Source organism: Anabrus simplex, chromosome 10, assembly GCF_040414725.1.
Source record: "Anabrus simplex isolate iqAnaSimp1 chromosome 10, ASM4041472v1, whole genome shotgun sequence".
NCBI lineage: Eukaryota > Metazoa > Arthropoda > Insecta > Orthoptera > Tettigoniidae > Anabrus > Anabrus simplex.
This window is the reverse complement of record NC_090274.1, coordinates 113,662,163-113,687,103: the sequence shown is the minus strand read 5'-3', so window position 1 is coordinate 113,687,103 and position 24,941 is coordinate 113,662,163. Positions and strand designations below refer to the sequence as shown.

At 38.4% G+C, this 24,941-nt stretch overlaps 1 protein-coding gene across 5 annotated transcripts in view; it reads right to left on the bottom strand.

Moving 5' to 3' along the window:
- Nucleotides 1-24,941, bottom strand: part of stau (double-stranded RNA-binding protein Staufen) — a 252,712-nt gene that overhangs the window by 210,468 nt on the left and 17,303 nt on the right. For all 5 annotated transcript variants that reach the window (XM_067154523.2, XM_067154524.2, XM_067154527.2 and 2 more), the window contains exon 3: nt 13,510-13,601. In XM_067154523.2, the coding sequence (XP_067010624.2) occupies nt 13,510-13,601 (92 nt within the window). The remainder of the gene's footprint in view (nt 1-13,509; nt 13,602-24,941) is intronic.

Below are 24,941 nucleotides of genomic sequence, written 5' to 3'. Positions count from 1 at the left end.
ACAACCAAACGTGTTTTAACCAGTCACTCTTAAACAAAACAGAAAAAATTTAAATGTACATTTTTACAGAGATTTTTACGAACATAGAACTGAAATAATAAATTAAGATCATTGACGTACATTTAAAAAACAGGAGTACATGTTTTCATTTTAAAATTGGAATCTGGAAAAATTGAAAAGGGTGACAGTTAAAATTTGAAAAAATTAATGAAGTTTGAGAACTTTGTTATCGTTTTATTTTACCTTTTCCATGGCTGCCTTGTGGTTGGTGGATTTCAGTTACAGCTTGAATATCCAGCTTTATGTTCGTCAAGTTAAGGCGCAAGTCTCCTTTGAGGTGTTGTCCAACTTATTTCTTTGTTTTGTGAGGAGCTGGACAACAGAACTAAATCCTTTCTCAACTAAATATGTTGACGGGAACGAGAAGAGAAGTGGTTCAGGTTTTCCCCACAGTTGTGGATAATTGACCATAAGCTTCAGTCAGGCTAACTCATAACTGCTCTGCTTGAAAATAATGTTCCCCACAAAGTCATACTTCAGATCCAGAAACGCTGTCTGCAAAGAGTTATCAAGCTTATCCAGAGCTTCAAACGAGAACTAGAATCCAATCCGGAATTGGAAACTTGGCCAAATCTTCAAATCTTGATTCCATGTCAGTTTGTAACTAGTCAAGGTGATCAGTAAAAATTAGGATATTGTCTTCTGGGAGTTCAGGAGTCTCGTTATCTGACACTGAACACCCTTTAAGGGTCGGAAACTGAATCAGCTCTTTACGGCCAATATTTACCTTGTGAATATCAAACTTGGTGATGAATGACGAAATAATTCATTTGGCTTGATAAGGTTCATCTTGTTTCCTTGAAGCCTTCGTTCATTTTTTCAAAAATATCTGTAAAGTACGCAAGTTCAAACTTGCGTTGCTTCAAATTCTCACTTAAAAACAGGATCAGACCTGTCGAGAAACTCAGTAACCGTGTGAAATAATTCGAAGAAACGGCGCAAACAGTTTGCTTTGGAAAGCCAAATCACGGTCGTATGTAGAAGCAAGCGTTCAAATTCCTCGTCATTTTCATGGCAAACTTGTCGGAACAGATGGTCATTGAGAGAATTAGCTTTGATATTGTTGACACCAGTAATAACCAGTTGTAGGGTTTCACGCAGGACATCACTATTTTTTTTTTTGCAGCGAAGTGTTGACGATGAATGACACAGTGAATAGTGATGACCTCTGGCACTACTTTCTTAACGTGGGCTAGAAACCCAGCATGACTACCTGACATCGCAGGAGCAGTGTCTGTTGCGCAAGCACTCACGTTTGTTAGGAGAATCTCTTTTTCCTCAAAATAATCTTTCACCATTTCAAAAATTGACGATCCCTTCGTATCAGTGATCAAAGTTCTAGCGAATAACATTTCCTCGGTAATTTCCTTTTGTTCAAGCTGCAATTTCTACACTTCCATCCAAGCCTCAACTGAATCCACACTACGTCTATATTTTGCAAAGTGTTTCTTATCCTTTGTGAACATATGTGACAAAATATTGTAAAAATTAGATATTGGTATTTTAAAAGTAACTCATATTACAATTCAAGCCGTTGAGTTTTTAAATATAATGCACAGTTGTGGACAACCAGACTTAATGATAGCACTCAAACTGAAGAATTAAGAAATAGTGCAAGGAACTCGAAAATTTCACAAGCATGAAAGTGTTTTATGCATATGTTGTTTTTATTTTATGTATAATTATAAGTTACTTTTAAGTTTAGGAACATCCACTTTTCTCAGATGCGCCATTTGACGAATGCCCTACTCATGAGTACAACCTGACATGTTACCATCACATGATATTCCTTTCTAAATATGGTAATGTTTGCAATTGTACGATGTGTTAAATGTATATGTATGTCCAGCTGAGGATGACACGTTAAAAGAGTTGAAACCGGTCCTGTATTTTTAATAATAATAATAAACAAGTATTGATTAGGTGGAGTTCTCCTCTTTGCATTTGTATATTTTTGGTAGTCGGTGAAACAAGAGTTTCACCAATTGTGTGAGGTTTACCACATTTAGTGATCAATAAAGACACCTATTAAGACACAAGAAGACCTTTGTTAAGATCGGTTGCTCGTTTTTTAAATAATTTACTCACATTAGGCCATTTATTATCTTTAGCTTTGAGGTGTTGAAAATAACTAAGTTCTTTACTCACTTTATCATTGTGTAGTCTTGATAAATGTGGAAACTGCACATTTTGCGGTGACGCGATAAAACTGAATTTTAAATACTCTGCTGAGTACTGACGACACTTCTTTTTTGAATCCATTGTGCATGAACTTCTACACTTCAAAACAAACGCACAAAAACAGAAAAGACACGCACAAAAACCGATGGTGAGTCACACAAAGGCTAGTTGAGACTGAAGACGAAGGTAGGTCAATGGCAAGTGTATTGCGATGACAGGAGGGGGTTGAGTCACCAGTAGGCCGCGCTGAACAATGACAGGTGGGGACTGTGGAGAGGGGTGAGTGCAGTGAACTGGCCGGCTGAGAATAGCCTGTGACTCGTGCTACCCGGCAACTTCTACTGTACAGTACTATTTTAATTTTTCCTCCTTTGAATACTCATCGCCCCCAAATCACTCCCCAGTTATTTATTGCCCCATGATAACCCAAATCTCCCACTTGGGGGTGATTGCCCCCAGGTTGGGAACCACTGGCCTAATAGTGCATGCAAGCTGACTCTTCTGTTCTCCGCTTCTCGTAAACATTATGAGACGATGTTGAACTTTACGTGTGCTATGCTGCTGCTCAGAAGATTGCGCTTTGCTTCTTTTAAGTGACTTACCTTCTACTTCTTCTGAATTTTACAGTGCCTATCCCCGTTGTTTTACATTGCCTTTTCAACGGTTTTTTGTGGGGACTTGATCTTTTATTTTCTTTCTTTCTTACCTATGCATTGCTTTTTGCATTTTATTTGGCTGATGATGACCCGGATTGGTGTCAAAACCGGTACCGATTCCACTTATAATTAAATAGGAATGTAACAGTACATTTCGTATTTATTTGTATTGAATAGGTTGAACTACCTTATTTATTATTTCAATTTAAATGATAACCTTCTTGCTATAAATTTTCATAATAGCCTTTCCGTAATTTAACCAGACACGAGAAAATATAAACTAACATTGAAATCAGTTAAGCACTCTGCCATATCTTGAGGTGTATCCCATTCTTACTTAATTGCAGTATTTAGCCTCAAAATTAAGCGGTCGTTTAGTCGGCCTTAATTTTTAACGAGTTAACAACCATTATCGGGCACATTTAGGCATTTATTATGAAAATATGTTCTCTTTCATTTCAAATTTTCTTTACGGAACAGCAGTCGCCGGGTATTACTAATCCACTCCGACATTGCCTTCGAATCAAGAAGTAAGTATAAATAACCACCTAATCGATACTTTATTAATGCCTCAAGCAAAATTGAATAAAATTAAAACTTACAGGACATTAATAAAGTATCGATTAGGTGGTTATTTATACTTCTTGATTAAACATCGATACGGTCATGAAATGGACAACTTGTAATAATTGCCTTCGAATGTCGACGAGAACTCGCTAGTGCACACAGCGAGGAAACGATGCCGAAGGTAATCGATCGCATGCAATATCATCACTGGGGTGCATAAATATCGATAATGGAAAAAATCGTGCGCGCTTAATCACTACTAATAACGGATGCGTCAGTGATAGGACTCTTGCTGTAACCGAAGGACGATAACAGTTTAATATAGGAATTTTGAAGGGACAGAAAACAATCGTCGCTATAGCGGAGTTCTCGTTATATGCCGTACTCGCTATAGCGGACTTCTACTCTATTGTAATATTATCTTATACGATTATGTTATCGAGAGCAGAACAGATGTCATGGGAGGTCTTGGAATTGCCTCTTACTGTCTTGGTCCTAATATAAGACTGGGAATTTTACATTTTTGTGTTAAAATGTCATACAAACCATAGTCATTTTATTTGTGCACGTTACATTTAAAACGTACTTTTGATTTTGAATGTATTGATTCTCAAAATTTCTCAAATGCATTATATTCAATTCTGTCCGTCACTAACCACAATCAAATTGAAAAGAAAAAATCAAAACTTCAGAAGTTATGGTTACTCGTAACCTTGAGCTCAGATGGAAAGCGCACTCACTGTACAAGTCAGTACTTCTTCCAGTTCAGCAACTTTGATCGGCCAAACTCTTCGAAAAATCTCCACGGTATGCACTAGCCATATGTCTTGGTAGGTGTGCTATTTACCAACTGATGAGCCCAACTTAGCACACTGGGGCCAAAACGCTGGCAACCTAAGTTAACTGGAAAATTTATAATGTCCAATAATGGACCATTTATATTGGTATTATAAATCTAACAACGCCAAGCCAAACAACAATCTAACAAGTAGTTTTTAATCCACCAATCTAATAAAATAAAGCATATTAGATACAAAAGCGCCCAACATGATGGCGAATTCCCTTCTTTTGTTAATCTTCCATTGTAATTTGGTTCGTAGTCAGTTTCTGGAAATCTTATACCGCATAAATTAGGCCTACATCGACTTAAGGTTATGCTAAACTTGAGAATGTGGTTTTGAATGTGTCGATTCACAAAATTTCTCAAATACATTATATTCAATTCTGTCCGACACTAATCACAATCAAATTGAAAAGAAAAAAATCAAAACTTCAGAAATTACGGTTATTCGTGAACTGAGCTAAGATGGAAAGCGCACTAGCTGCACAAGTCAGTACGAATGGCAAATGGTACAAACATTTTAAATGTAACATGCACAAATAAAACTACTATGGTTTGTATGACGTTTTAACACAAAAACGTAAAATTCTCAGTCATATATTAGGACCAAGACAGCAATAGGCAATTCCAAGACCTCCCATGACATCTGTTCTGGTCTTGATAACAATCGTATAGGATAATATTACAATACTAGATTTATTTAAAGTTAGAAACTTCATAATTGTTCCGCATTTAACTGAGAATCACAATGAGCACTAGTTCAAAATACTCTTATGTCTTGTTCGTAATAATAACACTAAAATAGTTCAATTTTGCAGTAAATGTTTACTTGTCTGATATTACTGTTAATGCCCTGAGTGTGTTAAATTGAGATTTTATCATATTCATTTTTTAAGTAGAAATCCCAGCCCTGCCACTCGGCTAATGAAAATTTCTGGGGAAATCGATGTACAGTATACGAGCAAGGCATGCTAACTTGGCCATGGGAGATGATTACCCACAATCCCACTGCATGAGGGAAAGCGCTTGCAGAATGGATTTGCAACTGCTAATTCCATAATAGAAGTAATGCTCCTCAACCCTGATGCTTTCGTACTTTCTCACCTTCTACAGTTATATTTTCAACTAGCTGATGTACCCGTGCTTTGCTATGGAATTCTAAATTTTATACAGAATTCTAGGTTAGGTACTGTAAACGTTATGAGCAAGATTGTATTAAGTTGCATAGCTCTCAAAGTTGCCCTACAAGCATGACGGGCAAGTCACCAACGTCTTTTCTCATATGAAGACTGGGTTAGAGAATGTTCATTATAATGTTAGGCCAGCTTGCCTACCGTCAGTCACAATCAGGTTGGAGAGTTTTCATTGTAATGGCAGACACTCTCAGCCTGCCTTTATAGATTCTCAGAAAAACTCTCTTAGTGGTTTTCCCAACTGAAATGAACATGGGCCATACAATGACGTCAGTAGGAATGGCGCAATTAAAAGCAATGTCTTCATATGAAATACTCGATCAAATGAAAAACCACATATTTTCTCACTTTTAACGAACAGTACTATGCTGCCGAACTAACAGTCCAAACCTACAGAGCTGGAATGACCAAGACGCAGACATCCGTGATCCATGAACAATCTTCGTCCTTTTTTCGGGGGGGGGGTTCAAATAGTGGATAGTCCCAGGGCAAAAACTATGCCCGTTTACTTATCTGTTTCCTGGGAGTACCCGATGAGTCAAAAAATCTCAATTCACTACACTGGCGGGGGAAAGAACTATCTGACGTGGAAGCCAAGCCAGAGAAGAAACCACATCTTCGCTGCTAATTTTGAATAAAATTAATGTAGATTTAATGAAAGTGAAGAGGAAGAAGATTTTCCTAAGAAACGGCTCTTTTCAGGGTTGAATTTCTGAGTTATTTAGTGAATTATGGTACTATAATTTGGAATAGGGCTAAATTGTAATTCCAGACCAGTTCATACTACTACTAACTGAGACTCTGACTTAACTGCGCACGCTGCTCATTCAGAACAGCGCGTCAGAGTAGGTATCGAATAGCTGGCATACTATGATGAACCAGTGTGTTATGTACCAGCAGTATCAGAATTTCTATGAACCAGAGGATTGGCATGCTAAAGAAGAAAGTTATCTAACTCCTAAGCTATTTCCCGCCAATATTCAGTTAGGCTGTTATACTCGGCACGCAGCAGTAATGCCATCAATTGGAGTTGAATGTAAGCATGAGAGACAAAGAACATTAAAACAAACAACGGTCAGTGTAATGTTATTGTTGATCTATGTTACGCGCTTTTGATATTGTAGGCCTTCACATTATTAATTGTCTTCCGGTTCTGAAATACCACTCTTATCATAGACAGTACGGTAAAACTGAATAAAACATACATGACCGGACATTATATTTTCTATAACTTTTGTTATGTAGTACTTTTCCATAGGACCAAGAACATAGGTACATTGAACATTGAACATTTATTGAACATAACAGGCGATTTCGCATACAGAGAAAAGGAAAAATAAACAATAGAGAATACAAATTTACTAACTACTGCAATAATAATAATAATAATAATAATAATAATAAACCACTCAGATCACCAAAAAAAGAAATAGAAGAGAAAATTATCGTATCCCCTGGGCATGTCATAAGGCTCGTTTGGACACTCCGGAAACGTGAAACCCTTAAAGTAGAGCCACCACAGCAGTCATCCTCAGAGCCTCGTGCCATGCCCCTCATTCCGTAGAATTAACACCCCAGAATCAAGAGAGTAAAACTAAAAAAAGAGAATCATAGTAATAGTAATAATGAAAGTAATAATAATAGTAATAATAATAATCTATGTATAAGAGTATTATTCGTAACAGTCGTTTGCTGTAGCAGTCTCTTATTCAATATTCAAGCACTCATCAAGTGTCCTTATTTCGTTCTGCGCTTTCGTCACTTTATTGTTACTGACCTACATCTAATCAATACTGCAAACAACACCACTCAGCATTTCAACACTTGCATTCCCACCAACTCTAACACAAACAGAAAGACCTTGCCTTCATGTAATCCCATATCATTACCCAACTCCTCATACTCAACTAAGTACACAACTCCTATCTTCCCTAGCTCATTTGAATCTTATCATACTATCCCCTTCCCTTTTATACCCACTCTTCCCATATACATACAAAACTATTCCACCCCCCTACTCCCTTGTCCAACCTCTAACTCAGCCTCCTTCATTTTACTCTCGCAGGCCTTTTTTGCCGCGCATAAATATCTGTTCAATTCACCCCCTTTTTCCCACTGCTTAATAATCCATCTCAAGATTGCTTTCTCATCCCCCCTTCCCAATATTTTCCGATGCTCTTCACTCAATAATCCATGTCTTATCTCCCTTGTTTCCTCGCAATCTCTTAGCAAATGAAATTCATCATTCCCTGCTCCACAAAGTATACATCTTGTCTTATCCCTCCCCTGCATCCAGCTTTCCCCTAATAATTTCTGCATATGTATATCTCTAATCCTCCTTTCCAATATCTTCATTCCTCTAACTTCTGTCTTCGACCATACCTCCCCCCACAGGTGTCCTAATCCTATCCTCTCCACATATCCCTTTATTTTTTCTAGCCAGCCCCCTCTATACATGCTCTTACATTGCAGTTCATACGCTGCCTGGACTATCTTCCCACCTTCCTGTCTTTTTAAATTCATCCAGTATCTCATTATTCTTTTTACCCCCTCTGATTCCAAATCCTCCCCACACATTAGTTCCGCCCCTGCATTTGCTGTGCACCTCGGTAAGCCCATTACTAACTTAGCAAAACTACTAACAATCCTTCTTAGTTCCTCTCTTTTCTCATCCAGCCCCCAAACTTCTGCGCCGTACAATACCCTCCCAAAAATTACCGACCTTAACACTAGCCTCAGGGTTTTATAACTGATACCCGGATATTTGGTTAGCATGTTTCTGACTGAGGGTAGGGCTGCCAATCCCCTGTTTTTCGCCCTTCTGATCTGGTCATTCCACGTTCCTTTGTCATTAAAAATAACTCCTAGATATTCCAACTTCCTTACCTGTTCCAAACTTTCTCCCTGTATTACCCAATTACCTTCTATCTTTCTTCTTTTGTCTACCTGGACTACTAATAATTTAGACTTATTTCCATTAATTCTCAATCCCCATTTACTCGCAAATAGCGTCACTGCATTTAACGCTCTATTCATCCCCCCTGAAGTTAGCGTCATCAATAATACATCATCCGCAAATATCAGTCCTGGTACCTCTAAACCATTAATTACCGGCACAGCCCAATTTTCAGCCCCAAATCCCTCTAAAATATCGTTGATAAATAAAATAAACAGTATTGGCGATAATTTACACCCTTGCTTTAAACCCACCCTGGACTCTAAGGGTCTACTCAGTCTCTCTTCTCCCAATTTAACACAAAACCTAACCACCCTATATATTCCTTCCACTGCCCTCAACATCTTTTCTGAAATCCCTAACCTGCCTAATTTCTCTAATAGGGCCTCTCTATTCACCTTGTCAAAAGCTTTCTCAAAATCTATTGCTGCTACGTAAACCGTACTTCTAGCCATACTTTTATACTTTTCTAGAATAGTCTTTACTATCATAATGTTGTCCACCGTTCTTTTCTTTTTCCTAAATCCTCCTTGATAATCTGTCAATATTTAATTTTCTTCCGCCCATCTACTTATCCTATTCGCTAGCACTCCAGTGTATATTTTACTTAAGGAATCCAGCAGAGATATGCCCCTGTAATTGTTCACACTACTCCTACTACCCTTCCCTTTGTATATTGGGCATATAATTCCTGTTTCCCATTCCTTCGGGAACTTCCCTCCCTCAAATATCTTATTGAATAGTTTAACTATGCCCTCTATCATTATCTCATTTTTGCCAATTTCTTTCCAAAACTTGTTATTTATACCATTACATCCCCCGGCCGACTTGGCTCTAACTCTGCTTATCACTCCCTGGATTTCCTCCCTTGAGATTTCTTTATCCAGATCATATATTGCCACTCTCCTATTCCTCCAAATTACCTCTTTCCCCGTCCCTCTCCATCCTTCTTCCCCCTTTCCCCCTAGTAATTCATCAATGTGCCTCATCCATTGCTCTTCCTCAATACTCGTTTTCTCTTTATTCCTTCCACCCTTAATAATTTTATTAATCTTGTCCCAAACTCTCTCAAAATTATTTGTCTTGCAATCCTTATTTATGGCTTCAATTTGTTCCTCTAGCCACGCCTTTCTTGTCTCGCCAATTTTCTTTTTATACTCTTTCCTCAATTTACAAAAAATCTCCCTTCTTGGTCCCCACCTTTCCTTCTATAATCTTCTAACGCAATCATCACCTCCCTCCGCATTCCTTCACACTCTCTATTGAACCATTCTTCTCCCTCCTTCTTATTTCTCTTACTAGATCTCGTCTTCTGCGCTATTATCTTTATTGGATGTAGCAGCAACTCTAAGGCTTTATCAGTATTATTCTCTTCTAAGGCCCCTTCCCACCCATATTTCCGGAATTGTAACTCCTCTTTTACTACTCTATTCCAATCTCGGCCCACTTTCTCTGACCATTTATACTCATTATATCCACTCCCCCGTTTATCACTCGTCCCATCCAGCTTCCTTGTGCACTTCTCTTCCCCCCTTTTCAACATAACCCCCACCGGGAAATGGTGTGATTCAATCCAGTCTCCTATTTCCATTCTTACAATATCCTCAATCATCCCCTCCGAGCTCAAAACCATATCTATCACACTACCACCCTTCTCAGTAACATATGTCAATTTCCCCATCCCGTCCCCCTCTATCCACCCATTCAGAATATATAAATTTCCCACCGCACACATCTCCAGGAGCTTCTCTCCATAACTATTTATAATTTTGTCCTCACTCCTTCTACTTTTCCGCATACACATTCCATCCTCCCTACTATATACTGGGCTCTGTTCCCCTATTCTCGCGTTCCAACATGTCTTCTTCCCCTGGAAACATTCCTCTTATCCTACCAATATCTACCAGTAACTCTTCAAAAAAATATTTATTTGTATATGCTGAATTACTAGGATGGCAGTAAACAAAGGCTAGATTTATTTTTCCCCTCCTTCCCTCAACCCCTCCCATATTCAATCTCATCCATATGGTTTCTTTCATATCGGTCTGTATATCCTCCACCATTTCACTAATTTCTTCTCTAATTAGAACTATCATCCCTGCTGGTGCGCGGCCTCTAGTCCTCTCTTTTCTTCTATATTTATATTTTATCACAAACCCCTTCCATGTAATCTCCTTCCCTATTTCCAGCCACGTCTCCAGTAGTGCCACCACATCGAAACTTTCAATTTCTTCCCGCACTTTCTTATTTCCTAATTTGTTCATTAATCCCTCTATATTTACACATCCTATTTTCCAATATAGTTATAACTTTCCCTCACTCCCTTCTGTATCTCCCCCTCTGTTCTTGCTCCTAGTCATTATCGACCTATCAGCCGTTATCGCCCTCTCATCTCTTGTCTCCCTCCCATCTCTTTTAACCGATCTATTCCCTTCCCCCTCCTCCCTATCCTCCTTGCCATTCCGACCTTTTCCCCATATATCCTTCAGACTGATACTTCTTTTCTTACTCAAAATTGCTTTACCTTCCTGTTGATTCGTCTTCCCTTGTCCTTTCTTGCTCACTAAAACACTACACTCTGCTCTCACGGTTTCTTGCTGTTCTCTCTCGCTGACCACTTCACTATCTTGATCTTCTGTATCCGGACTGCACTGCCCGTTCTCTTCTGAGATGATCTCCTCCCTTTCCACGTCTCTCCTCCTCCCCTTTTCTTCCTTCTTCTTCTCATCTTGCCTTGTCAACTCGCCGCCCTCAGCGCTCTCGTTTGCGTCCATCTCCTTTAGCTTCGCCACTGAATGCACTCTAACCCATCGCCCGTTTGTCACCTCCAACCTCAGTCCTCTTATTCGGGCCTTTAGCCCCTGGTTCCTCGCTCTCCATAAGTGCCTATTCAAGATCCTCATATTTTCACTTCCTTCTCTTCCCATGTCTCCTTTCACCCCTATTTTCAGTCCCTGTAAATTCTTACTGTTACCTAACACAATTTCTGCCATTAAGGTTGAGCACAATTTAAGCCTAATTGGCCTCCGACCTTTGGTTTTACCAACTCTCTCTACATCGTCTATGTCTATCTCACTAAAGTTTATCTTCATTGTATCACGTATAACTTCCACCACCTTAGATATCAGTTCAATCTTGCTCTCTCTCGCCCCTTCCTCAACTCCATATATAAATATGGCTTTCTTCAATCTCTCCTGCCTGTACCCCTCCGCTTCTTTCTTCATCTTCATCACCTCCTCTTTCAGATGTTTCACTTCCCCTCTCAATAACTCGATTTCTTTCTCATTATTGTCCACTCTCCTGCTCGATTCCTCAGTCTTCGTTTCAAGCCATTTCTTCATGTTCCCTATCTCCTTTCTCTGCTCCTCCATCATGTCCTTAATTTCCTGCACCTTCTCCTATTGACACTTTTCCTGCATAACTTCACTTACAACCACCCTGAGTGCGGCCAAATCCTCCGTACTATATTTTCCACTGGTATTTGGGCCTGGGTTCACTTCCACCCCCCCAATAACCAGTAGCACCGCTATCACTGTCACTACCAGCACCGCTTCACTAATTTTTAATCCGTCCGTACTTATCACCAATCCATTTCTGGTCTTCTCCTTCTGCCTTGCCTGCCATTTCCCAATAGCGGCCCGGTACTGTTCAATGCCGACCATGTTTACAGCACGCACTTCACTACGCAACCTCTCTCCTCGACCGCTCGAGCTAGACTGTCTGACCAAGAACATAGGTATTTAAAAATTACATTTTAGGTGCCTTCCCCTAAACTACCATTTCACCCAGGGTGAATAACATTGTTTATAGCTTAAACTGTAGTTTCTTATTCCCCGACTCTATATACCGATTTTCATTAAATTCTGTTTACCCATTTTGTTGGGGCTCGGCGTTGATATGGACTTAGCAACAAAAATCCAAATTCATGAATATCTGTGTTATCATAGCCGGTACGTTAAAAATTCATAAGACGTAAATGATCAGAAATTTAATTCTATATAACTTTAGTTATGTAGTATTTCTCGATATGACCACTAATAATATAAATATTTGAGAATTGAATTTTAGGCCTTCCCCTAAACTACCATTTCACTCAGCGTGAATAAAATAATTTATAGCCTAGATTGTAGCGGGTCACCCCCCCGACCCCACATACCAATTTTTATTAAATTCTCTTCCGCCGTTTTCTCGTGATGCATGTACGTACAGACAGACAGAAATTACGGAAAAGTAAAAACTGCATTTTCTTGTTACTGCGGACATGATCGATACAGAAATACCATTCTTTTCAAATTCTGAGCAATGTACAGACAAAACTCTTATTTTATATATATAGATTCTCACACTACCACTATTCTGTTCTTGCTGTTGACCCTGACTATGATGTCACTCTGTGCTTCATAAAACTTGGAACTTCATCATCATCATCTGTACCCTCACATGGTGGACAGACAGACAGACAGACAGACAGACAGACAGACAGACAGACAGACAGACAGACAATTCTTGTCCTAATTCCTCCAACTGCTAAATCTATCCACTTAGCTCATTTATGCATCCCTGGATTATGTGTCACATTCCTTCTTGCATAGAACTGTAGAGATGAATGAAAGGACTATGAAGGGCAGAATCAACAACAAAGGAAATTCAAGAAACACCGCCACCAAAATCAGCCAATGAAATATTTTGATGCTGAAGCCACCTGAACTGCTAAAATAAATTTAGAGACTGGTGACCCAATCCAATCAGAATGAAGATGATCTGTCTGGGGTCCAGCTTTAAGCAGCAACCAGTCTGCAATTACAATTCTTGCCAAAGATCAACCAGAAGCACACATCTACCCATGAAAGAAGTAAATCCAACCAGATCGCCAGATTGTCTTGAAGTCTACAACAGTATAGTGGACAAAACTGACACACACCTCAAAATATGCAACCATGTCCCAGATAATTTTCCAGAGAAGTTGAGGTTTATGGAAAAAAAAAAAAAAAAAAAAAAAAAAAAAAATCTGACTTTATGCAAGCTTAAAAAGAGAATAACATATGTTACTCTTACCAGGGCCGCTCCCTTGTGGTTGCATCCCCATCAGAATAGGCTGTCGCTGCTGCTGCTGTTGCTGAGGCATTCGCATGGGAACCTGGCCCAATCTGGAACACAAGAATTTCTTATAGAAAAACTGGATATTTATCTGGAGAATAACTGAAATTCTTAAATTTAAAAAAAAGTAAAACTCGTTAAAAATAGCTTTGTGTTAGGCCCACATGCATTATACAGTGCCTGGGACCTTTTTCAACAAATGATTTTATTAACATGCAACTTACTCATTTTTGAGTGCAAGAAATATTTACAAATTGTGCAGTTATGATCGTATAACATTTTTGCCAATGTAAGTACATGTTTACTGAAAATAAATCTTACCAGTTTTCAAGACAAAGTAAGTCTAACACAACATCATAAAAGCTGGAAGAGAAAAACCAGGAAGGAGTGCAACTTATCAAGGAACTAAGATTTCACTGTTACACATTGCCAAAACGTGTGAACCTGCAGCGCCTTATAATTTTGGAAGATATGTAATCTAGTAATATGTGTTAGCGAGGATAGATTAATTAAAATATCAAAAAATAAATCTTTGAACGTTGTTGAATGAGAATCAGGTACGTAGAATTACAGCTCTGTTATATTCTATCCTGGTGTCTTTCATTGCATTTAATTTTATTAGTTTCTATTTATTTCTTCTACCACATTAAGCTTTATTAATATCAACTAATTTTGTACAATCCAACTGAATGTTACATCATTATGACTATGTCTCGTTCTACAAATAATCAACTTGTACTTTTTTTACACAAACACTAGTATTCATTCCATGTACATATAATACTATGACAAGTTTATTATTGAATTTTAGTTACATTTAAGCATCGCTTTCTTCACAGACTAGATTTTTATGACTGTTTTATCTTGTATAAAAGCATGTATTATACGTTAATGAGGAACCCAGTTCGGGGCCCTGATTTAGCTTTAGATTAAGTGTGGCTGAAGATGCTTACAAAGCTTAAGCAAAACATGTCCCATTTTACCATCTATGTAACATTTGTATCTTAAACTTAAAGACTGTAAAGTATTGGAATGGTGGTTTTTAATAAATTTGTTTGAAACTTTTTACATTCTGTACTCCAATACGGCTATCATAATGAGACTCATAACATGTAATATTTCCATAGCTTCCCGTACAATCCTAGACCTGTAGTGTTTGGTGTGGGCGAGAGCTCGAACATCTTGGAACACGACATCATGACCGGACATTAGGAGTGTTCAGCTATTGCTGACTTGTTTGGCTGGTTGAGATGGATATTTCTTTGGTGTCCCTTGATGCGAGTCCCAATGGATTGGTACATCATCGAGTCATGATGCTGTGTTCCAACATGTTCGAGCTCTTACCCACACTAATCACTACAGGTCTAGTATTCTATGGGACGCTGCGGAAATGTGTAAAAAATGTTAGTAATTTCAACAGGGACACTGGTTATCAATTAAGTAATACGTGGTTGCCAGTCATTAAGGATTTATGCAGATAGTTCTCTTCCCTGTCCATTCTCTATTGTTATTTTGTTTCGGTGTTTTCCAAATTCGTACATTCCTCATCACCAGGTGGTTCATTCCAAGTTATGTGTTATGTGTTGTCATACATTCATAACGTGTGTACACAGGTTACACCCCCCCCCTCCCACACCATTACCATCTTCTGGTTTTCTCCACACACTTTCTTTCCATTCTTCAGTTCTGTTCTATCCTATCCTGGTGTCTTTCACTGCATTTTATTTTATTAGTTTCTATTTCTTTCTACCACACTCGTCCCTGACTCATCTGATGTCCTCTCGGTTACGTCTCTCTCTCAGACACACAGTGTGATAGAACATCTTAATTGGAGCTTATGTTGTCATCAGCTCCTGCTTGGAATACCAGCGCCGTACCAGCATACAGCGAGCCACCTGGTGACGAATGAGCATACCACTACATATCCAACGGTGAAGCATTCTTAAATTAAAACCTTCATTATTGTAGAAGTCTTCCGCGTGAACGGTTGAGATTTTCTTCTGAAGACACGGAGCAAAGTTTTCTGCGAAACGTAAAGAGTTCCACCTTGTTTTCTTGACATGGCATAAACCCAAAAAGCCATATCATGTCTATAATACTATAACTTGATAATCTGTAGAAATGAATTAGTTAAAGAAGGGAGTCAGCTTTGGTCTCTCTCAGATTTATTGTGCTAGTTATGTTTTATTGGATAATATCAATTACAGAAGATCTATTGCATCCAAAATTGATGTTTCTTAACAAGACTTGAAATTGTTGTCGGGGGACGCTGAGAATTATGAGATTTTTATGTAATTAGTCTGGTCCAATATTTCAGGAAAAAAAGGAACGAAGTGTGGTCTATCGATAGTTATAAGTATCTCCTTCTTCACAAAATGGGAATACACGTCTTTAAGCATGTTGTTCAACTTTCTGAGAGCAAAAAAAGTCGCGAGTCTTCAAGTTGACAAAATGTACATACAAGGAACTGTAGGCTATTATGATGGACGATTGTTTGGGGTTATCGACACATTTAGCAACAATGTGTAAAGATGTCTTACAAGAAATACATTTATGCGGATTGGAAACATTGCAAGTCATAACAGGTGAATAAGGTGAACCGTGTAATGCTTCATGAAATTACTAAATATTCAGTATATAGTTACTATTTTCAATTGAAAATATCATCATAAAAATTTCTATTCTCTACTACAGTATGCACATACTTAGAAACATTTGCTATCAAACAAACAGGAAATGAGAAAAATCTGCTGTAGAAGAAAGGTTACACAAGATGGAAACATCATATGACATCATTAAGAACTTTTACAACAAGTACTTATCTAAGAATCTTAAAATAAGGCACTAGAATACAGTGGCAAAAGCAGAATGTCTAGTCTTGAATTATTGTTCAGATAACCAGGGAGTACAAGAAAGAAGAATCACGAGAAAAATCTTAGGTCCAATTGAAAACAAAACAACAATAGAAATAACGAAGTAATAAGGAAATATACCAGAACATAGAAAATATTGGACATCCATAGAATGGATGATGATAGATTGACAAAACAGATATTCAAGTATCTTTGGGAGAAAAAGTCAAGAATGAGCTGGATAAAAGAGGTCAAGAAAGATTTAAAAAGAAAGAAAATAATGCAAGAGGAAAGTAGAGAAAGAGACATTTTTGAAAAGAAAGTTTTTGGAATGATTCCAAGGAAGAATGAAAAGGAAACCCAGTTCAAATTGGACTGAGGGGAGAAGAATAAAGCAGTGTAATGATGCTGGAATGTTGGAAAGAAGGGAAGAGGAAACAAGGGAGGATGAATTGAAATTGACATGTGGTCCCTAGCAGGCCTCATCATAGAGAAGAAAAAAAAAGGAAATTACTGATTATAAGGTCATTAGGCAAACAAATACGTTAATAAGATTTAATGACATTGTTTGAATTTATTTTGTTGATTGCCTTTTAAATATTAAGTTTAAGCTTTAACATTGATGCTTTCACAGCACGTACTAGTAGACATGATATGGGCTTATGTCGTGTCAAGAAAACAAGGTGATACTCTCTACGTTTTGCAGAGAACTTTGTTCCGTGTCTTCAGAAGAAAATATCCACTATTCACGAGGAAGAGTTTCACCTTGTTTTCTTGACACGGCAAGCCCAAAAGCTTACAAGATAATGCTCGCAGTGATGTAGGTCTACAATAATTGATCAGTCTTGAAATACAGTCTTGATTTTATCCCGAGCTGTGTCTAGTTAAAGCCCCTCCGACTTACCTCCCACATGGTAACAACCCACTGCAAGGAACCTTCCACACCAAGAGGACCGTTCGAAAAAAATTAGCATTCTTTCAGTTGTATATTAATCTAACAAATTATGGAGTTTTATGTCTTGTCAAATTATTAGGTATAGTAAAATGTGCTATTAATGCTTAAAAGCATGATACAGTGACATGATGAAACAGAGAAATGGAGGAAAATTGCATGTTAAATATCCCTGTACGCCCAAACTTTGGCCCGGTCCTTTATGGGGTCGGGTATGAAGTCAGATGAATCTTTGCAGTGAGTTTTTATGACGAGATGTCCTTCCCGACGTCAACCTAATCAGAGGAGTTAATGAGATGAAATGAATGACGTGACAAGATAGTAGGAAGGGAGAGGGTGAAACTGGTGCCGGCACATAGGCTACTCCTGTCAAATAGCCCCAAAAGGGCTTTACCTCCCCATCCGACAAACAAATCACCATGCCCTCACTCCACACGAGCACTGCGGAGAGGTTTGGGATTGAATCCAGGCTTTTGGCACGCAGTCTAGTGATCTGAAATTGTATACCACCATCTCCGCTACCCTGCTCATTCCTTAACCCTTTTAGGACTGGGCATATTCAAGGTGGGCGCGCCTAAGAAGACCAGCTGTTTAGCATGTGGTATGGCGAAAAAGACCGAGTCGTTCGAGGCATATTTTTCACATCTCCTTTCAGAAACCTATAACTTTGTCTGTAATAAAGGTTTCTTCACGATTCTTTTCTCAAAATCTTGAGAAAACAACCCCTTTTCTTATGAGATGCAAACAGAGGCAGTTTGAACAAAATTTTAAAATAAACATTATATTGTACACTAAAAATTATTTTTAAATGTTGAAATGAAATATCTGTAGCTTCTAAACTAAGAAAAAATTATGTATCGCAAATGTGTTATTTACGTTTCATACTTCATTTTCCATGTTATCACAAATTTTAGTGGAGTTCGGATTGAAATTAACAAAATATTATTATTGTCAACTTTATCTGGTCTTAAAAGAACCAGCACAGCAGTAAACACACATTATTTCCCTACATTTTGTAGATACAAAGCCAGAACCTCTGAATAACACCAATACAATCCCACAATATATCACACTGAAACTGACCCAGTAATGTTTTAAAATGTTTCCAGTTGTTTTCCACACTTAGAAAAACTTATTTACAAATATGATTTGTAATGCACACACCATGGCATCATCCTTGGTATTTGATACACACAGTTCTTCAGCTGGTCCTATAAGGGCTAAAGATTAATAATATTAATAATAATAATCATGTGACATGAGGCGGCAAGTAACCTAGTGCACTCTTCTCAGTTTCATCGTTTGTTTATTTACAGTATCTCCTTTCCAAGTGGATAATTATTTTGATTGTTGTTTTCGGTTTCAAGTGATAAACCATCGCCTTTGCAAATAATGAGTGTTTCTCGTAAACGTATGACATGTTGCGAATTGTAGGCAGAACTGGACAAGAACGACTTGTTAGATTTATCAGATTTCTGGAAAGGAAATATTGTGAATAGAAAACAAATAAACGATACAATTGAGAAGTGTGCACTATGTTACTTGCCGCCACATGTGGTTTATGTTGAAACGGCAACAGTAGACTGCACAGCTCGGCGATATTGTTAGTGCAGGCTGGCGAGCGCAAGGTGGTGCTCTGCATTAGATGCGCTGCACTGTACTTCTTGGTGTTTATTTCGTGCTTTGACTCTCATACTCAATCATACTTTAACAGTCCCGAAAGATCTTCAAGACATAGCGTCATATTATTCATGTGTTAAAATATTTGGCCTACAGATATCCTTTTATTCCACTGATGAAATATCGCCAGCTGGTCGTTTTAGCCAGTGTGACCATTGAGGATATATATTAACCGTCTTACTAATAAACGGTGTATAACTTTTATACAAGGTTTATACACCGTTTATGTGAAATTCGTTACTAATAAACCGCGTATAAGCCTCCTGTGTATACATCTGTTATAGTTATTCATTGAATTGCTTATACAGACCAGGACCCTTGCATAAGCGCTGTATAGCAGCGAGTAGCGGAAAAAGAATCGAGCGAGCAGTTTATTTTTGTGGTATTTATTGTCTACAGTAATATAATCGTGGTAAAATATTCGACTTATCCATTTAACATTGAACACACATTGAAAGAATGGACGATAACATTGTTGATCTTCACGGTATTTTAAACAGAGGACATACATCATTCAGAGGTTATGGAGGCTAGACATCTTCGTAAAGTAAAACACTTCAAAGAGACGGAATGACAATGAATGACTATAAAAGAAATGATGGTTGGGCGTAGTTTTGTGTATTTAATAATGTGTTACTGCTTAATAGACTTTTGAAATTGCGAGTTTATTATACATTATCTGCCTGTACAAAGATCTGTATCAAATTTGAGTACCCTAAAAAGGGACATATTCCTCGACATAAAAAATGGTATAACTTGAAAACTGTACGTAATATGATTTCCATACTTTGTAGTTGAATACGCAGAAATATGATGTATAAATGCCTAATAGAAACTTTTTGATCAAACCGTTCTTTTAAGCTACAAAACAGTTTTTCCTTTCTCCTGAAAAGTAAGGATTTTGGAATGTGTACCGTACTCTTTTCAACTCGCCGATTCAATTACAGTTGCTTACGTTTTCCGTACTATCACAGATAGGAGCTTTTGATCTTTTCTTCAGCTTTTACATTTCGTTTTTGGCGTTCATTACACAAGCAAGCTGAAGAAATGTTGATATCAATATAAGCCCATTTCTAGCTGTCTCACGGAATGACAATGATTAACGATAAAAGAAATGATGGTTGGGCGTATTTTTGTGTAATAATGTGTTACTGCTTAATAGACTTTTGAAATTGCAAGTTTATTATACATTATCTGCCACTACAAGGATCTTTAACATATTTGAGTACCCTAAAAAGGAACATATTCCTCGACATAAAAAATGGTATAACTTGAAAACCGTACGTAATATGATTTCCATACTTTGTAGTTGAATACGCAGAAGTATGATGTATAAATGCTTAATAGAAACTTTTTTGTTCAAAGCTTTCTTTTACAGTAGCTACAAAACAGGTTTTCTTTTCTCCTAAAAAGTAAGGATTCTGGAATGTGTACACTTTTCAACTCGCCGATTCAATTACAATTGCTTACGTTTTCCGTACCTACTATCCCAGTTAGGAACTATTGATCTTTTCTTAAGCTTTTCCATTTATTTTTTGGTGTTCATTACACAAGCAAGCTGAAGAAATGTTGATATGAGTATAAGCCAATTTCCAGCCGTCTCACTATGTGTTGCCACTGCCTTTTCGATACGCCGTGCTACTGCGCGACTTTCCGGAAAGTTTTGCTCGTAGATAACCAGCAGAAGCGATCATAAAGGCGGTGAGCGTGTGAAAAACGCCAGTGAACTGCAGGAAGAGATTCCTACGCCTTGGAATGAGTGTATACGTGCTGTATAGTAATACAATGCGTATACTAAGTTTATTAGTAAGAAAAATATAAAACGCTTATACAGGGTTTATTCACTGTATAACTATACAAGTGTTAAACAACTGTATAAGGACTTTTTATTAGTAAGACGGTATGAGATGACGTGGGACGAGTGCAATGAATCCCTGCGGCCACTACCCTTGGCTTCCTAGACCAAGGCTGCTACCTCACTATTCTCACGTAAGCTGAGTGGCACCCTAACCAGCTCTCACATCCAGGGTAAAAATCCCTGACCTGGCCAGGAATTAAACCCAGAGCTCGCGAGAAAGAGGTTGGCTCAATACCCTTAGAAAAGTAGCCTCAGGTGCGAAAAAGAAAACTGTGCAGAAAGGAAGTCTATGAAAACATTAAATTATCGTCAATCCATGGGTTGCAGATTCAGAATTAAAAAGTAAGTAGCTACACCTGCTCCAGAATATGTCAATCAGCTCCAGAAAGATTTGGAAATTCCAGCTCAGTGTGCTGCCAAGAAATTGCTTCTCAATGAGGCCATGAAGAAGTAACTTCCAAGTTTCTCCAGGACATAACGTCACCAGACACCAAAGAAATTGGTGGAAGATAAAGTTTTCTAACATAAGCATTTTCAGGCTGGTCAAACAACAAGCCAGGCCACTGAATTTCTTGTGGTAAGATCCAAGGTAAGAATGTTAAAATATCCGGACATTGTGGAGTGCATTTAGCAAGGGAGGGCTATATTTCCTCCTAAGAAATGCCATAATGAATGGAAGCAGCTGCCTGGAAGATTCAATTGCTGAACAACAAACAAAAGAAAAAGGGTCCTATAAACATTGGTCGCAAACCTAATTTCTACCGTCGGTGATCACGATGTTCCAAAATTTGTATGCAACAAAAGACTGAAACACTGGTTATAGACCTACTAGCATGTTGTGTTACGGTCTAATTATGTTGGAGGGCCATAACTCGCACTCCAAGCACTTTATAATACCAATATAATGGTCCGTTATTGGACATTATAAATTTTCCAGCTAACTCATTCTTGGTTGCCTGCGTTTCGCCCTCGTGTGCTAAGTTAGTAAGCTAGTATGCACTAGCCTTGCGTCTTGGATGGTGTGCTAAGTCCCAACTGATGAGCCTAACTTAGCACACGAGGGCGAAACGCAGGCAACCAAGAATGAGTTAGCTGGAAAATTTATAATGTCCAATAACGGACCATTATATTGGTATTATAAATTTACTCATTCGGGACAAATATTTTAGGTTCCCTATGGGAATCAACATCTACATCATTTGATGGCCAGGCAGGCATCTATTTTTGGAAATGAGACATAGCTCTCATAGTGCAATGGCACTGCTGGTGGCTTCAAATAGCCTATGCAGTGGCCTCCACGGTATGCACTAGCCTTGCGTCTTGGGTGGTGTGCTAAGTCCCAACTGATGAGCCTAACTTAGCACACGAGGGCGAAACGCAGGCAACCAAGAATGAGTTAGCTGGAAAATTTATAATGTCCAATAACGGACCATTATATTGGTATTATAAATTTACTCATTCGGGACAAATATTTTAGGTTCCCTATGGGAATCAACATCTACATCACTCCAAGCACTTTGTCGCAAACCAAATGAAAAACCACTGTACGTAGAAAATTAATACATCGTGTGTGTTTCAAACAAGAACGAAACACGTACAGTATTCCACTGCGTACTACAGACCATATTCCTCTCTCAGCCACGTAGGTTAGTTTTGTCAGGTGTACGGTAGTGCTCAAATAGTGCATGTTTTGTTGCGACACTGCAGTACTCAAGGTGGAAGGCTGCAATGCAATGGATGGTGGTCACATCAAGCACGTTGTGAAGAACAGATCAAAGTCACGGTGATCACGGACGGTAATGATAGCGGACCATAACTCACACAAGATCGAAGCCTCCGTGGCTCAGGCGGCAGCGCGCCGGCCTCTCACCCTGGGTTTCGGGCTTCAAATCGCAGCCACACCATGTGAGATTCGTGCTGAACAAAGCGAAGGCGGGACAGGTTTTTCTCTGCGTACTCCGGTTTTCCCCGTCATCTTTCATTCCAGCAACACTCTCCAATATCATTTCATTTCATTTGTCAGTCATAAATCATTGCCGCAGAGGGATGCAACAGGCTTCGACAGCCGGCACAATTCCTATCCCGCAGCTAGATTGGGGCTTCATTCATGCCATTCCTGACCCGGTCAAATAACTGGAAATAGGCTGTGGATTTTCATTTCAACCCACAAGATATTGGGTTTGCGACCAATGTTTACAATTACATAAAATCAGCTTCATGGTCTGTATCGCACTTCAATAGATTCACAACTAAGTATTTATTTATTTATTTTCCACCCAGTCAATACAATGAAGGCTACATGTGGCTGAAGATGTTGATAATATATGAAACATGTACCACTTTTAACCATTAAATTGCCTTAGGCAATCATTGTATCGACTAGGTGAAAAATAAATAAATACTTAGTTGTGAATCGATGTTTACAAGACTTTTTCCCTTAGTTTCTTTCTTATTGGAACTTTTTTTTCAACGACACCCTGCATATAATGTTTTAAAAATGAAAGGAAACATGACAAAGTACTAGCTGTGAGTACCATCAGACTATATTTGTTGTTTCTGTGGTATTCTTATGAATGTGAAGATTTCCATTGTGGTCACAATACAATCCCCAGCTACTTTAACTTAAACACTTGTGAATTGTTACTCATTTGGTCCTTAAAAGTACAACAAATAATCATTAATTGATCCATTTTGTTATGCGGAAATCTTATTTTGACTTCTCGCACATAGAAAATAAAATTAATCTCACAAAAAAAAAAAACTATTTAAAATAGCTTCTTACGAGATTATACAATCGTAGGTTAGGATCTTTAACTAATAAGACAGAGTTTGACGGATGTTATACAAGTCAATACAGAAACACACAGCACCAATTATGGTCAACTTTAACAACAGTACAGAAAATTAATTCTTCACAGTTCTTCTACATTCTGCAGTCAATTTTTAGAAAAACATGGGGATGACAATCACTCCCCTACATAGTTCTCTGAAGTATCCTAAAAACCTGTGTGTCCAATAACAAATCCAATGTCTACTAAAATTTACTTAAAATTCACAAGAATTTCACAGAGGATATGGCAGATGATGGCCATGGCACAATATGGTTATCTCTTTTCCTCAGGTGGTGATTGGTGGTGATTATTGTTTTAAGAGGAAGTACAACTAGGCAACCATCCTCTATCTAACACTAATCAGAGGGAAAATATGGAAGGGGTCCGACACTTCGAAAAATGAAGATATCGGCCAAAGGAAGACAAGGGCCACGAAGGGCGTGAAAATGAAAGACTCCCTAGCCCTCGCAAACCTAATAGCATCGGGGTCGGAAAAGAACAAGAGTTGACCAAGGGAGGTCGGATAGGATAGATGAAAGTGAGGAGCCTGGGACAAGTAAGTGGAAGCAATGCCAGGCTCAGCTAAGGGCCCCGTGGTCGCCAAACCACGCTCAAAAGTTCAGAGCCCCTGGGGCCCCTTTTAATCGCCTCTTACGACAGGCAGGGGATACCGTGGGTGTTATTCTACTGCCCCCACCCACAGGGGGATCTCTTTTCCTCAAGAAGTGAACTTGTGACAATACTGAATTTCCCGAAAAATAATGGCTCAGACTGCTAAAATGATTGATCAATTTGAACCTCCTTCCCCTACATTTTTTCAACTGGCCATGAAATTACTCATACAAGTCTCAATACAGCATGTCTGCTAATTTGATTTAATTTCTCCTGCTACCAACATAATGATTCAGGACATCAATCACATCGAAGATCTAGATTCACTAGTATTTCACAAGTGTCAGGTTTTGTCGTTGGTTATTAATGGTAGGAATAATTTCTAAAATGACCTACGGGATAAAAATAAAAGCAAGCCGACGAAAAAAGCAATGGTAACCTTCAGATTGGAAACAGAACACGACTGCTTAGCTGCACATCTAGCTAAAATCAAAATATATCCGATGGAAAATTGTACCATCTGTGAAATTACTGGATCAGTAATGGACTCGAAAGACCTACTTCAGCACATAGGACTCAACCCAACAAAACAAAAACAAGGCAAT